Below are 17,560 nucleotides of genomic sequence, written 5' to 3' on the forward strand. Positions count from 1 at the left end.
CTCTTCAGTTTATTTTCTTGTAGAGCCAGCAGGCAAGAGCATCTCTTCCTCGTCGTGAGTGTCGGACGCCATGACAGAAGAGTGTAAACAACACGCAAGCATTGTGGGTAATGTAGTGTTTCACGGACAGCTTTACAGGAAACTACAACGCGGAAGTGCGCTCGACTATGGAAGCCCAAATGACTGCGGACATTCCTCGTGGAGTCCGCTCCGCGTACGTTCCGCCCGAGTATGTTTGGGCCTTTAAATGTGATTCATCAGATAAGCCACTGGGACACTTCCACGCGTGCAACAGTGGACAACTTTATTGTTCGTCAGACCCGCCAAAACCCGAACCGCCCGCATGCGCTGATTTACATTGAAAAACAGAAAACTTTATTGAGTTTACTTCACGTGACAGCCGCCATATACGCCCGTGCTCGACCCATGCAAATGCGACTCTGACGTTGTGGCTTATTTCACGGACGCTTTCTATTTCAACGCTGCTCGCTGTCTCCGACCGCCATCCAGCAACCCGTTAAAAACGCGAGGTTTGTGCGAACGGCGGAAAGAGCCGAGGCGTGACATAGCCAGAGCCCGCCATCTTGTTGAACTGCTCAGGATTATGAAGGGATTCCACATATTTTATGCATATTCCGCATATTATGCATAATTTTAATGTTCTGCTATTTTTTATAGGTGCCCCTGATCATCCCCGATAACCTCCAAAAAGAATCGAGGCCCCAAGTGCTTTAGTTTGGCCGTTTATAGACTCCCACACAGACACACACCAGACACATTGTGAAAATACAGGAGTCGATTTTGAATTTGATGCCTGCAACACGTTCCAAAGAAGCTGGGACAGGGGCAACAAAAGACTGGGAAAGTTGAGGAACGCTCAAAAAACACCTGTTTGGAACGTTCCACAGGTGAACAGGTTAACTGGAAACAGGTGAGTGTCATGATTGGGTATAAAAGGAGCATCCCTGAAAGGCTCAGTCGTTCACAAGCAAGGATGGGGCGAGGTTCACCACCTTGTGAACAACTGCGTGAGCAAATAGTCCAACAGTTTTAGAACAACGTTTCTCAATGTACAGATTGAGAGATTATTGAGAGAATTTAGAGATTTCATCATCTACAGTCCATAATATCATCAAAAGATTCAGAGAATCCAGAGAAATCTCTGCACGTAAGCGGCAAGGCCAAAAACCAACATTGAATGCCCGTGACCTTCGATCCCTCAGGCATTGCAACACTGCATTAAAAACCGACATCATTCTGTAAAGGATATTACCACGTGGGCTCAGGGACACTTCGGAAAACCATCGTCAGTTAACACAGTTCGTCGCTACATCTACAAGTGCAAGTTAAAACTCCACCATGCAAAGCGAAAGCCATATATCAACAACACCCAGAAACGCCGCCGGCTTCTCTGGGCCCGAGCTCATCTGAGATGGACTGACGCAAAGTGGGAAAGTGTGCTGTGGTCTGACGAGTCCACATTTCAGATTGTTTTTGGAAATCATGGACGTCGTGTCCTCCGGGCTAAAGAGGAAAAGGACCGTCCAGATTATTATCAGCGCAAAGTTCAAAAGCCAGCATGTGTGATGGTATGGGGGTGTGTTAGTGCCCATGGCACATCTGTGAAGGCACCATTAATGCTGAAAGGTACATACAGGTTTTGGAGCAACATATGCTGCCATCCAAGCAACGTCTTTTTCAGGGACGTCCCTACTTATTTCAGCAAGACAATGCCAAGCCACATTCTGCACGTGTTACAACAGCGTGGCTTCGTAGTAAAAGAGTGCGGGTACTAGACTGGCCTGCCTGCAGTCCAGACCTGTCCCCCATTGAAAATGTGTGGCGCATTATGAAGCGCAAAATACGACAACGGAGACCCCGGACTGTTGAGCAACTGAAGTCGTACATCAAGCAAGAATGGGAAAGAATTCCACCTACAAAGCTTCAACAATTATTGTCCTCAGTTCCCAAACGCTTATTGAGTGTTGTTAAAAGGAAAGGTGATGTAACACAGTGGTGAACATGCCCCTGTCCCAGCTTTTTTGGAACATGTTACAGGCATCAAATTCAAAAATGAGTGAATATTTGCAACAAAAAAAACAAAAACAACGTTTATCAGTTTGAACAGTAAATATCTTGTCTTTGTAGTGTATTCAGTTGAATATGGGTCGAAAAGAATTTGCAAATCATTGTATTCTGTTTTTATTTACGTTTTACACAACGTCCCAACTTCATTGGAATTGGGGTTTGTATATATCCAGTGATTCAAGTAAATTCTTTGAGACAGTAGAAGCCTGTTTCATGCCATAAGCAATCATCAGCTGTGTGTGTGTGTGTGTGTGTGGCCTGACATGGTTTATTGCTCAGGGCACTGCAGCTGTCGCTGGCCTGGGTTCTCAACCTGTTTTCCCCCTGCCCATGACATGTTTCTGCAGGGGGAAAAAAAGAGGAAGAGAGATTATCACCTGCTGAAATTCAACCCAGGAATGGCTTCTCTGTGAAGGAGAAAAGATCTCTCCAAAAAAGGGGTGGGGGCGCTACCTCCAAAAAAAAAAAAAACACAAAAAAAAACATCCCCTCCTACAAAATTTTCCCCAGAATGAAAGCAAATACAATAATTGTTTGGAGGAAAAAAAAGTGGATCTGCAGCACATGTAAAACCTTCTAAGACTCACTTGTTCAGACTAGTTGGGTCAGATGAGGAACTTTGATAAGCAAGGTTGACGATAACAGTTGCATTCTTTTAGTTATGGTCGACACAGGTAGAAATTGGAATCTTTTTATTCAGTATCACTCGAGTACTGTCTTTATCATATAAATGTAAATATGTGGAGCTTGTGGGGGATTGCAGCTGTGCTGGCCTGGCAACCTGTCCAAGGTGTCTCCCTGCCTGCCAGCCCAATGACTGCTGGGATAGGCTCCAGCATCCTGTGACCCCAGTTTAGATAAGTGGCTTGGATAAAGTATATATATACACACACACACACACACACACACACACACACACACACACACACACACACACACACACACACACACACATGCACTATCAGTCTTGAATGACCAGATGGCCTTTTTGTGGTGATCATGGGCAGCCTCACTGTTCATACACTGGCAGTAGTCTCACTTTAAGACACAGTGTGTGTGTGACAAAGGGGACGTAGCAAAATTTACTGCTTTCCCCTTGTTCAAGGTGACATACAATACACATGCAAGCCATACTAACATCGATTTTGAGGTTTCAAATGAGCTACTTGTTTGTTTGTTTATTTATTTATTTATTTAGTTAGTTGGGATTTTTCTCCCCAATTGTACCTGTCCAAATACCCCACTCTTCCGAGTCATCCCGGTCGCTGCGCCACCCCCTCTGCCGGTCCGGGGAGGGCTGCAGACTACCACATGCCTCCTCCGATACATGTGGAGTTGCCAGCCTCTACTTTTCACCTGACAGTGAGGAGTTTCACCAGTGGGAGGTAGCACGTGGGAGGATCACACTATTCCCCCCAGTTCCCCCTCCCCCCTGAACGGGCGCCCCGATTGACCAGAGGAGGCGCTAGTGCAGTGACCAGGACACATACCAACATCCGGCCTCCCACCTGCAGACAGCCAATTGTGTCTGTAGGAAGGCCTGACCAAGCCGGAGGCAATAGGGGGATTCGGTGCGGGGATCCCAGTGTCGATAGGCAACGGAATAGACCGCTACACTATCTGGATGCCCCCATGAAAGTATCTTTCAATACCTCCCCACCAAAACTGCTTTTGTTTCCCGGGGAAAATTTACTATTAAGCTTTTCTTTTTTTTCGTGGACATTGTTTCCCAGCATTTCCCCAGCCACTCCAACAACAGCTGCAGGACATTGCCATCGGTTTGAATTCCACACTATACAACCTGTCCAAAAACTTTTGCTTACCAGACATTTTTGAGGATGGCCACGTGTTGCTTTGAAAAGTTGATCCCTGAGACATTTCAAGGGGTTTATTTGTGTGTTTTAGAATTAGATTTTTTAGTCCCCAACTTTCTGCCCGCTGACAGATGGGTTTAGCTTCCTATACAAAACAAATCTCCAAATGCCAGAAGGCTTGGACAATGTCAAGAAAGTCAAATTCAATGTACTTTTTTGTTTTGATGTACGATTTTACTTGGCAATGTCAGAATGACCCTAATGTAGAAAATCCCACCAACTCTTATGTGCTTCAAAACAAATGGTCCAAATGTATTTCCTCTGCAGGTCCGTGGTGTTTTTTTTGCAGATATATAGGCACGGTAAAATGTTAGGAGTCATTCATAAAGCGACTGAAAGCGAGGGCACACACACAGTAAGTGTGTGAAATGACTTTTGAAACGATGTCCTCGACTGGCATTTTTATTGTTTGACAAAAATTCTTTGCTTTGAACTGATATTGTAATCAGTTGATGCAGTGGTAGAATAAAAAGCCTTCTCCCCCAGATTTTGTTATTCCCATATTAACTTCCTCTTTCACACTCCTAACATCAAATCTATGCATAGCAACAGCAGTTTCTTCATCGTCATTATTACAAGACGACAAACGTGTTCGTCTTGCTAATCCTGGAAACGAGGACTAAGCTCCTTCCAGCTAGTCCCTACACATTAGCATCTGCAACAGTTCTTTCCCTCAAGTGAATGCATTTGAACTTGAGTATGTAAGCCTCTCTGACCTATGTGTATGTACGCTTTCCTGTCTAGGGGGTATCTAGCTGAATCTCCCGACGTCTTCCACTAGCAGCCTCTGATGTTTTGGCTAGCTCGCAGGGCGTCCCCTATTTGCTTTTGCCTTACCTCCAGGCGCGCCAGCTCAGACGTTGTTGGCTGTCCGTTCAGAAATGCAGGTGAAGTTCTCGTGGCTAGTGAGATGTGCAGCACAAGGACTGGACCTTTGTTGTTTTGCGGAGTCCTTGGCGTAATCGTAATCACCACGATCCCCTAGATACTTCTGCACACCATGTTGTCTCAGGTGTTTTCTCATCTTTCCTTTTTCAGCTGTCGAGTCGGCGTACTAAGAAGGGCAAGTGACCCGCTCCCCTATGGAACCATCAGCCACTCCCTGACTCCTAACGCCACCCCTAATTCTAGATCCAAACCAAGCTAGTTTCTCATCCTAAGTTCAAAACACGTGTCGTAACAATCATCTGTATGTAAGGTACACTAGAGCTGTCTTACATTTGCTGTGATTGGGAGGGAGCACATCACTAAATATCCTGAGAGAGTCAAGATCAAGAGTTGGAGAGGTGGAGTGATTCATATTTGCTATTTAATGTACACATGTACATGGGTGGATGACGTGACGCTCTTTTTTGTATTCGAATCCATTAACTTCTTCAAAAAAAACTTAAATGACATGCATTTTTTATATGAATTGACTTTAATACATCTCTTTTGTGAGGACATATTTTGAATTTCGGAATAACATTTATTTTGAGAATTTTTTTTTTTTTGGTTTAAAGTCAAAAATGTCAAGGTGATGCAACTGTTCTTCAATAGAACCAAAGAACAAAAGTATAAACAAACTAAAATTCTTTAAAAAAAAAAATCTGAAGATACATCCTAGGATGTACTGGAACACATTATCAGTGGTGTTTCCTGAGGTCCTCGGGTGTTTCGGGTCTTTCAACATCATACACCCTCACTCAGGCAACCCAGCCAGGGGTGATCAGGCTCTGGCTTGTGTCCCAGCACCATTGGCCCACAGATCACTCCTTCTGATCCAAAGCCATCTGGAGGTCCTCTCTGCAGCCTCCATGGTAGACTTGATGGCAGACTTGATGGCTTTCCTTTTTGCAGCCCCAGTAATGCCAAGTAGAGTGTAGACCTTGCACAGTGAGTGGCCAGCAAAGCCTTCACACACCCCACTTCAGTGGGCTCACAACACACCTTCCAGTCTCTCCTACAGCACTGATCCACCAGCTTTGGGACTTGGACCTCTTCCGCTCATTTTCCTCTTCCAGCCGGTCCTTCCAGGGAACTGTCATCTCTATTAGGAACTCCTGCTTTGAAGAGGCTGATGATAACACTACGTCTGGCCTCAACCAAGTTGTCATAATGTGGTCCGGGAACCTGAGCTGCCCCCCCCCCCCACCCAAGGTGACTCGCAAAAAGCCCCTGATCTTGAAATCCTTCTTTGTCATGTCAATGCATGCACATTTATGTACAGGTCTGTAAACCAGCTCTCCTCTCCTCTCCTCTCCACAACACACACACACACACACACACACACACACACACACACACACACACACACACACACACACACACACACACAAAGAAACTAACACGTACTCACCCAAAGTCAGGGAGACAGGAGAGTCTGCAAAGTGTTTCTCTTTTTGGCTCTCCCCAGCAACAAACTCAAGCATTTGTTTCTAAACTCTTCTCCCTCTCTCTTCTCATATCCCTGACTTACTCTTTCTATCTCACAAAGGCATACCCACATATGCACACACACACACACACACACACACACACACACACACACACACACACACACACACACAGAGTTAGACAGGCGGCGCTGACAGGGACAGTGTGTCCCGCTGCAGTGGAGTGTGGCGAGAGCTGTCAGGGTCGGGCTGACCTGGAGACTCGGGCCTCTCAGAGAACACTGAGCCAGGCAGACTACATCTCGCCCTGCATATAGACAGTGAGACTTGGGCTGTTGGGGCCTATATATTTGTAAGATTTAGAGATGCAGAGTTGACAGTTTCTGTGGCTGTTCTTTGTGTTGTCATCAAACAATTAAAGGCCAATTCATACTTCCCGCCTGTCGATGAGGGTCCGATTGATGTAATGTTGTCGTCCGCCCATGTCTGTGCGGACCCGCTCGTCTAGATCAGGGTTCCCCAACCACCGGGCCACGGACCGGATTTATATGACAAAATTAATTCATCTGGCAGCAATTTTTTTTTCATGATTCTATTTCAAAGTGTGTACATCTCCTTCATCTAAAATGCACGTTTGATGCTTTCATATCTCATTCATAACATTTTCACTATCATTAGGTTGGAGAGTTCATTTTCCTGTTGGGCCACAGACTAAAGAAAATCACAGCTTGGGTTTACCCAAAACTAGCAGTTAGTCCGACTGGCGTTGAGATATAGATAAGCTGTAGATCTGGTTTATCAACGATGCAAGCAGAGCAACACAGTACCTAATAAGCACAGCAGATAGGCTGGACCACCCTGTTTAACTATATAACTTCAAACGTTACAGTTACATCTGAAAATGAAAACAAAAATAAACAAGTTTTGACGATTTCACGCATCTCCACAATTCAAATCAACCGCCAGTTGTCTACTCGGAAGTGACTTGTTAGCACAGCGTCACAGTGATTCAGTCCATTGTAGTAATGAATGGAACCCACGTGTGCATCCGCGTGACCAGTTCGCAGCTGTCTGCGGACACGAGACGTGGTATGTCCAACTCTGAGTCTCCAGAAGCAAGAGACCAGTTCACCTACCAGTCTTGAACACAATGAATAATAAAGACCACACAAATTCAGGTGTGGAATCATTTTTCAAGTCTAATTGTTAATGTTATGAATAACTGTTGTGCGGCCATACAATTTCAATACAATTTAGATGTTATTTAGTGCTAACGAGCCTCTGTCGTCAGTAGAGAATCTCACATATAAGATGCTGACTGAAAATCTGCCTTTTATAACTGAGTAAAGCATTGAGATACTCCCGAGTCTTGTCGCAGCTAATTGGCTACGTTACAGCGGAGATGGGCTGCCGGCAGCAATGTGGTCATACTTTGTTTTGCCTGCCGGCGGTTGTTACCAGCCACAGTGTTGTGGATGTTGCATTTCCCTGGGAGCTATCAGTATGACCCACGAAAGTGCTTTGATTTTACAATGTTTTCTGCAGCCTCTTCCTTTTGTCACCCACTGTAGGATCAGTTTATAGGAATATAAACTGCATTTCTGATTAATAATTATAAAAAAAAGGTGTTTCATCAGTCTTTGGTTGGTTCATTGCCAAAGACTTCGATCTGGGCCCTGATGAAGGGATTGAAATTGGGACACGAGCATCTACGCAGGTGTAAAACTGCACCTAACAATCTAAGCCTATTAGATAAAAGCGCGCTCCCTCCATTTGGACTGGAGGGGAGGGAGGATGAGGGGTGGGGGGGTGGGGGGGAAACAAGACGAAAGAAGAAAGGAGGACATTGAGAAAAAAATGGGGGGAGGAAGGTAGACTCGGAAGGAAGAAAGAGAAAGAAAATATGTAAATGAAAGACAGAAGAATAGAGGGGGGAGGCCAAAAGAAGAAAAGGAAGCTGAAGGAGTTGTGGCAATTAAACGGAGAGGTGGAAAGCAGCACAGCGGAGAGGGAAAGTATCGTTTTGGAGGAAGCCAAGGCGGGGATGACAGGAGGGAGAAAACAGTGCGCGCAGGAAACTGGGCAAGAGGGAGAGAAAGTGAGAAAGAGAAGTTGAGATAAAGGGAGAGGAAAGTGGGTTGGGGGGCTGCGGGTGGTTTGGTCCAGTCCCAGCTCAGCACGCTCCTGTAATTAAAAGCAGCGTCTCTCCCGGCACTCGAACAACGCTGAGTCACCGCTTTCACATGCTAATAGGAGAGAGATGCGTTCGCAGCTCAGGCTGCTCCCAGCGTTCACAGGACAAACTGACTGAGCTTTTCAGATGGGAGAGTACGAACACACACACACACGGATAGACACACGCACACGAGCCCACATGCAATAGGTGTGAAACAGACAGACCGATACTTGTATGTACAGTTCAAGTGTGAGACACACTTACAGTAGGGCTGTGGTGATTTAAACATTGCAGCATCTACCCTGAGTTGCATTGTTGAAGCATGATGAATATAGGTACAGTGAACAGATTTCATGCATTGATTTTTATATATATATATATATATATATATATATATATATATATATATATATATATTTTTTTTTTTTTAAAAAAAAATTTTTTTTTAAATGTGAGACAGTCACCTCACAGCAGCAAGGTCCTGGGTTCGAGCCCCGGGGTAGTCCCACCTTGGGGGTTGTCCCAGGTTGTCCTCTGTGTGGAGTTTGCATGTTCTCCCCGTGTCTGTGTGGGTTTCCTCTGGGTGCTCTGGTTTCCTCCCACAGTCCAAAGACATGAAGGTCAGGTGAATCAGCCGTACTAAATTGTCCCCCTAGGTGTGGATGTGTGTGTGTGTGTGTGTGTGTGTGTGTGTGTGTGTGTGTGTGTGTGTGTGTGTGTGTGTGTGTGTGTGTGTGTGTGTGTGTTTGTGTGGGGGCTCTGTGATGGCCGGGCGGCCTGTCCAGGGTGTCTCCCCGCCTGCTGCCCAATGACTGCTGGGATAGGCTCCAGCCTCCCCATGATCCTGAGTAGGATAAGCAGTTTGGATAATGGATGGATGGATTTCTGTATCTCTGAATGTTTGAATTTAAATAATTTGTTTACTCGGGAACGTGAGCTCATGTTTTCAGCGTTTGCAACACATATGACTTTAAATAGATGCATTTTGTTGTACATTTTCTTTGACTTAATGCAGCGTTTACATGTTACTTTAAACAACAGGGGGGAGCCTTAGAATGATCTATTAAATGGCAATATTTGTAATGTGATTTAAAGAAAAATTGTAATATGTATCTAATTGGCACAAAAATATCATTGTAATATGAAATCAGGAGGTACCTGCCAATTTGGACACCTTGATAATACACACGTAAAATATGTCAGACAAAGAGAGACTCCCTCAGTAGTTATTGCCCTCACCAATAAATATGTGACAGAAATGCATAAAGTAGTTGGGAGCAACATTACACAGGACATTTGTGTGTGTGTGTGTGTGTGTGTGTGTGTGTGTCTGTGTGTGTGGGGGGGATAGTGTTTCCTGAATCTCATTTCAAAGTCCCCGCAGACTTCTGGGGTTCGGTCAGCGATTACGACAAATAAGGATTTGTCTCTGTGACAGTGGATACATTGATACACAGTTTTCATAGGATGCATGAGATTTAAACAAACAAAAAAAAGGTTTAGATTGAGAATGTCAGCTGTATTCTTTACATGCGGAGAGCGGGTCTGCAGCCTGGACTGAGCATTGTGTAGTGGTTCGCCTACCTCAGCTGCTATTGTTATTCCACTGAAGTATAGACCACATCAGGAGAGTACCGTATGTGACATTGGGAAGTGTGAAACACGGTTGGTTGTGAAAATTCAAAGAAATGGTTCCAGCTATGAGTCCCACTTTACATTATCTCTGTAAACACACCAGCAATGTCAACGGTGCATTCGTAAACATATTTTGGCTTGAGCATGAAAACATAACACGCTGAGAGGTAAAACCTACCACGGGATTTTTATTCCACTGACCTCGGGGTCCTGTGCTGCAGATAAAAATGCAGATCTCTCCATGTGACGAGAACAGAGCGAACCAGCCCACACAGTCGCACCGCAACATCAGCTACTCTCCCCCACCAAGTCCATGGATGCCGAAACAAGCCAGCTGGGCCCGAGATGAAAAACCCTGCAGATAAAGGCTCCCATTGTGCCAAGGCTGTTTTATTTTCCCCCCCGCAACATAGTGATTTGCACTTGTTGAATCCAAATTTGAAAAGCAGTTTGATATTTTCCATTATAGTGATATAGTTTAAATCATGAGGCAGTTATAACAATGCAGTAAAAACACCGTCTATGGAAGCAATATTAGTTTTGCATGCAATTTAATTTTCATCAGATTTTATTTGCTTTGGACATCCGGGTGGTGTGGCGTTCTATTCCGTTGCCTACCAACACGGGGATTGCCGGTTCGAATCCCCGTGTTACCTCTGCCTTGGTCGGGCGTCCCTACAGACACAATTGGCCGTGTCTGCAGGTGGGATTGATATGGATGTGGTTATGGGTCTTGGTCGCTGCAATAGCGCCTCCTGTGGTCAGTCGTGGCGCCTGTTCGGGGGGGGGGGACTGGGGAGAATAGCGTGATCCTCTCACTCACTATGTCCCCCTGGCAAAACTCCTCACTTTCAGGTGAAAAGAAGCAGCTGGCGACTCCACATGTATTGGAGGAGGCATGTGGTAGTCTGCAGCCCTCCCCGGATCGGCAGAGTGGGTGGAGCAGCGACTGGGGATGGCTCGGAAGAGTGGGGTAGTTGGCCGGATACAACCGGGGAGAACAAGAGGGAAGAAAATCCCCCCCCCCAAAAAAACCAATTAATACATTTAGTTACTTATAGGGGTGTGGGTGGGGAGGTGGTGGAGTCGGCGGGCCGTGGGGTGAACTTGGAGCTGAATGATTCTGGAACATTCTTGTCATTGCCCGTTTATAACAATCAAACATTTCTAGAGAGCTGTGTCAGCTTGTTATACTAATGCTGTTAGTAGTTTTAATATACAAGTAGCTCTCCCATACCTCCCTAAAGGCTCAACAGTTAACATGAAAAAGCAAAAAAATAATTGGCTAATAAATTGATAATGATAATAATAATTGAAATGCCATGTTAGCATTAGCATTTGCCATTTAAAAAATTAGGTGCTTGCTGCAAGCAGATGTGGTTGACATTTTTTCATTGACATTGAATAACATGTTATGGAAGCTGTGATTAGCTTATGAGGAAAACAATACCGTTTTTGTTTTTTATAGTTGTTTTTTACCGTTATAACTGTCTCTGGTTCCAAATAAGGTCATATCAGCTCAAAACATTGTTTCCCAACCCAATCCTTGCTCAAGTACCCTCCTGACTTCCAAGCTAGTTCTGCTTTTACTTGATGGTTGAATCATTATGTAGCCATCAAGCCAGGTGTTCCAAATCTGACATAATTAGGTGGTGAATATGTCAGATTTGGCACACCTGTCTTAAGCGCTGTATTGTGATGGCCTACTTATGCAGGGTTACAATGAAACTCTGCAGGACAGGGCTACACAAGGACTGGATTTGGGAAACATTGTGTTGAAATATGTCACTGTTTTGGCTAAATATCTTCCTTTGCTGAAGGCTGCACGAGCTCTGCTCTCTGTGGGCTGCTCGAGGGCATATTTGAGGTGTCATGTCAACCAATAACGCTTATTGATCTACTCCAGTGTCTTCATCCCCTGTGTGGTAAAGCCTTTCCCAAAGGTAATTTCCAGTACGCAGTACCATAATGCCGCCAGAGACCCTCAGTATGGCTGGCTCACTTACTCTGTGTACAATGTTTAGTGTCTCTAAAAAGTGTTTTAGTTTGTGAATCATTGGTATCCTTGCAAAAGTCTTACCTCTTCTATCTTTATTCTTGCTTTGATAGACAAGTTCTAAGGCGTGTCAGATATGTTTCATGACCTTAGGACCACAACAATCCTAGTATTTCAAGATGCCACCAAGCATACAACCCTGAGGTTGAAATTACTAGAACATTGACAATATGAGAGTCTGTTGGTCACTATCAAAATGGATGGATTATTAACACCGTTCTAGTTGAAAACTAGCCAGAATGCTGTTTTAAATTCTCTGTTTCTCCTAAAACAGACGTCTTCGCAGCAGTTTCAGTATCTCTACCAACCCCTTTGACCATATATTTCAATTAAGCACCTCGTTCTATCGTAGCATGCCAAGCATTTGAATAACATCGGTGAACAAATTTTACTTGCAATACAAAAATTCTGATATTACCCTGATTTAAGATAAATATGTAAAACAATTTTATCTTAAATCAGGGTAATATCAGATTACCCTGCTATATAATGGGACTTGATTGCCTCAAGTTTAATTTTTATTAGTCTGAACTGAATAAGGTCTATAAAGTCGGGCAAGCATATTTTGACAACTGGTAAAGTATTTGGATAGACACAAGAACGAGTGAAACCACAATGAATTCTCTCTACTTTTGGGTTGAGCCAGAAACTTTCCCCATTAGCATTCTGACTGAATTGATTTGGCCACAAAAGAAATCCAGGCTCTTAAAACAGGAGGGAAGCATGTGAAATTCATCTTTGTACAGATTATGCCTCCTTCACTGTAAACTGAAGAATGGGAAAAAACTTGTTCTTTTAACAACTTGTGATTTAGCAATTTAACCAGACTTTTGTCTTATTTTGGAATGAGGAACTTAATTGGGATGCTGTGCAAACTTAAATGCCATCCCTGTTTATGGGGAGAGTTCCCTGATTGACTGCTGTGCTGTGGTTCATCTGTGAGTGTGTGAAGGTGACTTGTGTGATTTGGTTTCCAGTTTTTCCAATTTATGATAGTGACCTTTGCCTGCTCATCCTCCTTTTTTTGACACATTCTCTCTCTCTCTGTCTGTGTTCTCTATCCTCTAGTTTTGGCAAGCAGCTGGGGGGCAGACGAGGCTGTGAATGCATCACTCTGGAGCCGTCAGAAATGATTGTGGTGAGTAGATGTTGGCCTCGCTCGTTTCTCTTACCATCACACTCTCTCTCCCTCTCTCTGCATCAGCGTCTTGCTTTTTATTTTCCTTCTCATCTATGTCACCCCCTTTGATTGCATTTTATTTTATTTTTTCCCCTTACATTTTTTGATGCCTACTCTAACTTTGTCTTCCTGTCAAATGAGTCTCTTGGTTAGTCTCCTTCCCATCTAGCAGAATCTTTCTTTACTTTTTTCTCACTCTCCCTCTCTCTGTTTCTCGTCACTCCCTGGTACCGCTTTGTTTTTTTTTTTTCTCCATCTCATTCCATGTCTTTCAGTTAAACGTAATTTATCAGCACAACTGTTATTATGTATTACCTAAGCTTCGAAATACTAAGACAAAATGAGAAAAATATACCTTGTCTGGATGCTCAGAAATTCATCTTGCGTCCAAAGGAGCACCAGTTGCATAGTTACAAAAAATGCACATGAAAATAGATATCCACATTAACACACTGATACAGAGAGTTAAATACTGCCCATATTGCATCACAGAGGTCAAAAACATCTTATGGGTATGTGTGTATCTGCTGTCCCTAGTATTTAGCATTCAAATAGATGCCAGGGTATGTAAGTTATAGTACCCTACAGCTGTATAGCACTCCACGGATGACATAAGCTGGGTGTCTGGGTGTAACAAATGAGGGGTGTCAGAAGCAGTATTATTTACGAGTCTAAACATTTTCTTACTTTATTCCTCCTGAAATACTTTCCCTTGCAGCTCCCCTGCAATCTTATACCATATTTGCTCGTGGCATTTTATGTGACTTGTGTCCAGATTTTATATGGATGTGATTCATCCATATAGCATTTACATGTTATCAAATATTTGTCACCAATAAGTGGATAGAAACCCAAATGCAGTTCTTGTGTGCTCTCCCATGCAATTTGACAACACTTTCCTCTGGATGTAGCCAATATTTTACCCATTTGGGCGGAGTAAACAGATGGCGTGTGTTGCTCGGGGCAACGGTTCCATTTACACTTAGCAAATGTGCAGTCATGGTGCATTTCAGTCTCAGTGTGATTTAAGCAGGGGGATTGCAACCCAGTCCCCAGTGTGTCTCGAGTGTATTTACACCAAGATTTTTATGCAAATAAGTCAATCGCATTGCTATCTGATCAGCCAAGATGCATTTTCATCATGCCAGTTATAAATTGGGTCTTAGAGTAGATTTCAAGATGCTTGAATAGCTTTCAATTTGTGGACAGACTTAAATTTCTCAGTCCAAAAACCCAATTAGAATAACAAATTATCTCCTATAATTTGCTGTAGGTTAAGAAAACTGCTCTTGGTCCATAATACTGAAGTATGATGTGATGCAGCTCACAGAGAATGAGATCATTGGCTTGTGGTTGTTGATAAGTGTGCTTCTGCCATACATAAGAGAATTGTGCAGCTGCCTGTTTTTGCAGGACAGATGAATGTGCAGTTGAGTAAAAGGGGTGAGTGAAAGACATTTAGAGTGAGAAGGAGATGGTTAACTATTAGATTTGAAGCCTGGCTGAACCTCCATCTTGGAGGAGGGGAGATGGATGCAGGAGGCGTAGGCTATTCCTTCTCTTTAGGTTGAGCGGCTGATTACCACCTCTGGAAGTGTGCGTGCATGTTAGGACGTAGGTGTACACACGTGCATGATTTATATTAATTTATGTCTCTCTGTGCGTGTCAGTACATACATGTGTATACGTGAACCAGGAAATTTCGTTGCGTAAGAGGTCCTGGTTGTTGTTGCTTCATATCAGAGCGTTTCCTGACCCTGTCTGCCATTATGGTCTACAATGTTGCGACCAGCTTCGGTAGAGGCAGACTCGAAAAGTAAAATACTTAAATGGCTGGCAGCTGTTCTCAGCCAGACTGCCGAGAATAAATGCTTTTTTTGTTTATTTTGTTTTCGTTAGTTTGTTTTGCCATTACTGTTTTGAATGTCTATGCAAACTTTCCATCGCTGCAACAATTTCCTCTTGAATGCTGATTTTCCAGTATAAGCCACTCCTTAAATATCAAAATTGCATTTGATCCCTGAATTTTTTTCCATCTATCAAATATTCATTTATTTCACTCAGTCTGTCATTACAACAGCACATGCAATCCGCAAAGCAAGGAGGAAAAAAAATTCTAATAAGCCTTATACATGGACGAATGACACGTTGCTTAACAGGCTAGTTGGCAACGAGCAAATGCAAAATTAAGTAGTCATTACCATTCACATGTTTTTCAAGTAGCATGGCAATAAATACATCTGATTGGATACTTTTTTATTTTTTGTTTTGTCTGGCTTCCCGTCAGCAGACTTCTCATGATCGTCTCCGAGGTTACCTTGGGACACTCTTTTACCACACACATAGACTAACATTTACCACAGGTTGCAGTTCATAGGGGCATTGTCACATTATACAAAGACAGTACATAGAGCAATCCATCCATCCATTTCCTTAACCACTTATCCTGCTCTCAGGGTCGCGGGGATGCTGGAGCCTATTCCAGCAGTCATAGGCGGCGAGACGCACATAGAGCAAAACAAAAAAAAACAAAACAAAAATGTGTTTTTGTTAGAGGCCTGTGAATGTTCTCATTCATCCAGGTCATGGTTATCCAAAGGAATCGAATCGAGTGCAACTGGACTTGGTATATATCCGTGAAGACATTTCGCCTCTCATCCAAGAGGCTTCATCAGTTCGTGCCTTTCTCACTAGACCAAGCTAGTCTGACTGGCTGGTGATGAGACTCAGATATTTATCCTCTTTGGAGTCGTTATCAGAGCTATTGATGTCCATGGCTCTTTGTGTTCCGATGTTTAGCAACGCCCATCGTTATCAGCGCTATTGATGTCAATGGCTCTTTGTGATCCGATGTTTAGCAACGACAGACGTTGGGGGTATTAGTTTCGACTTCGTTAGTGCTCCATTCAGTGGTCATGAGTCGCTGGAGCCGTTAGTGACCGACTGTTGTTCTTGGAGGCTAGGCTTCTTGAGTCTCCTGGGTAGAGATGGAAGGACGGCATTGTAAGTGGGAGATAGGTGGTGTCGCAGACCTCCTCCTCTGTTGAGGGATGGTTTTTCCAGTTTCGCATAGATGGCTTCCTTCACCCCTCTTTCAAACCATCTATCTTCCCTGTCCAAAATGTGTACGTTGCTGTCCTCGAAGGAGTGTGTCTTCTCCTTTAGGTGTAGATAGACTTCTGAGTCTTGTCCTGAGGAGTTTGGCCTTCTGTGTTGGGCCATCTGTTTGTGTAGTGGTTGTTTGGTTTCTCCTATGTATAGGTCATTGCAATCCTCATTGCATTGTACAGCATACACCAGATTGCTTTTTTGGGTGTGTGGTACACTCTTTGGGATGAACCAGTCTTTGTCGGAGTGTGTTGCTGGGTTTGAAGTATACCGGGATGCAGTGTTTGTTAAAAATTCTCCTGAGTTTCTCGGAGACCCCAGAAACATACGGGATGACTATGTTATTCCTTCTGTTCCTCTTCTCCTCATCGCTCACCCAGTTGGTCTTTCTGGAACGTGTTGCAGTTTTCACAAAGGTCCAACTGGGGTAGCCGCGGGTTTTTAAAGCTCCCTTCAGGTGTTTGTGTTCTTCCCGTTGGGCCTGAGTGTTTTTATTATTATGTTTTTATTAGAGTGACAACGGCAGTTTGTTTAGCAGGGGAAACTTGAGTTCCCTTGGCATCCAGGAGAAAATGCCACTGGTAAAGAGGGGAGGTAAACAGATTTGGAGGAGCAATGCTTTTTATGGAGGATGGTCCACACAAAGTTGCTTGGGAATCAAATGATTGGCTGAGGAAAACTACTGGAGAAAAAAACAGCTTAAAATGGCAGAATCCAATCTCAAGGAAATTAAAAGTTTTGTTTGGGTTTGACTTAAAATCTCCAAAGGACTCATTTTATAATTTTTCTCCCTACAACAAACGGTTCAGAAGTTAGTGGCCAAAATGTAACATTGCCTGTTATAGCGCTACCATGTGGCCAACTGATGTGGTTTTTGTCTCCTGAGTAGTGGTTGAGGCTTTGGACCCGTTTGCCCAGTTTGGTTGCTTTAGCCATTATGGTTTGAGATCCAGATACTTTTAGGGAAGAAGGTGAAAATGCAAACATAAGAGAATTCCAAGGTGGTTCCAACACTGGTCAGACCCCTAAATATGCTTTACTCGGGGCATCCGGGTAGCGTGGTGGTCT

At 43.7% G+C, this 17,560-nt stretch overlaps 1 protein-coding gene across 1 annotated transcript in view; it reads left to right on the forward strand.

Annotated features, from left to right (window-relative positions):
* The window catches only part of rapgef6 (Rap guanine nucleotide exchange factor (GEF) 6), a 242,786-nt gene that overhangs the window by 66,424 nt on the left and 158,802 nt on the right, over positions 1-17,560 (forward strand). Inside the window, exon 5 of the mRNA XM_056285284.1 lies at positions 13,273-13,342. Coding sequence (XP_056141259.1) covers positions 13,273-13,342 — 70 coding nt within the window. The remainder of the gene's footprint in view (positions 1-13,272; positions 13,343-17,560) is intronic.

Source organism: Lampris incognitus, chromosome 8, assembly GCF_029633865.1.
Source record: "Lampris incognitus isolate fLamInc1 chromosome 8, fLamInc1.hap2, whole genome shotgun sequence".
Lineage (NCBI taxonomy): Eukaryota > Metazoa > Chordata > Actinopteri > Lampriformes > Lampridae > Lampris > Lampris incognitus.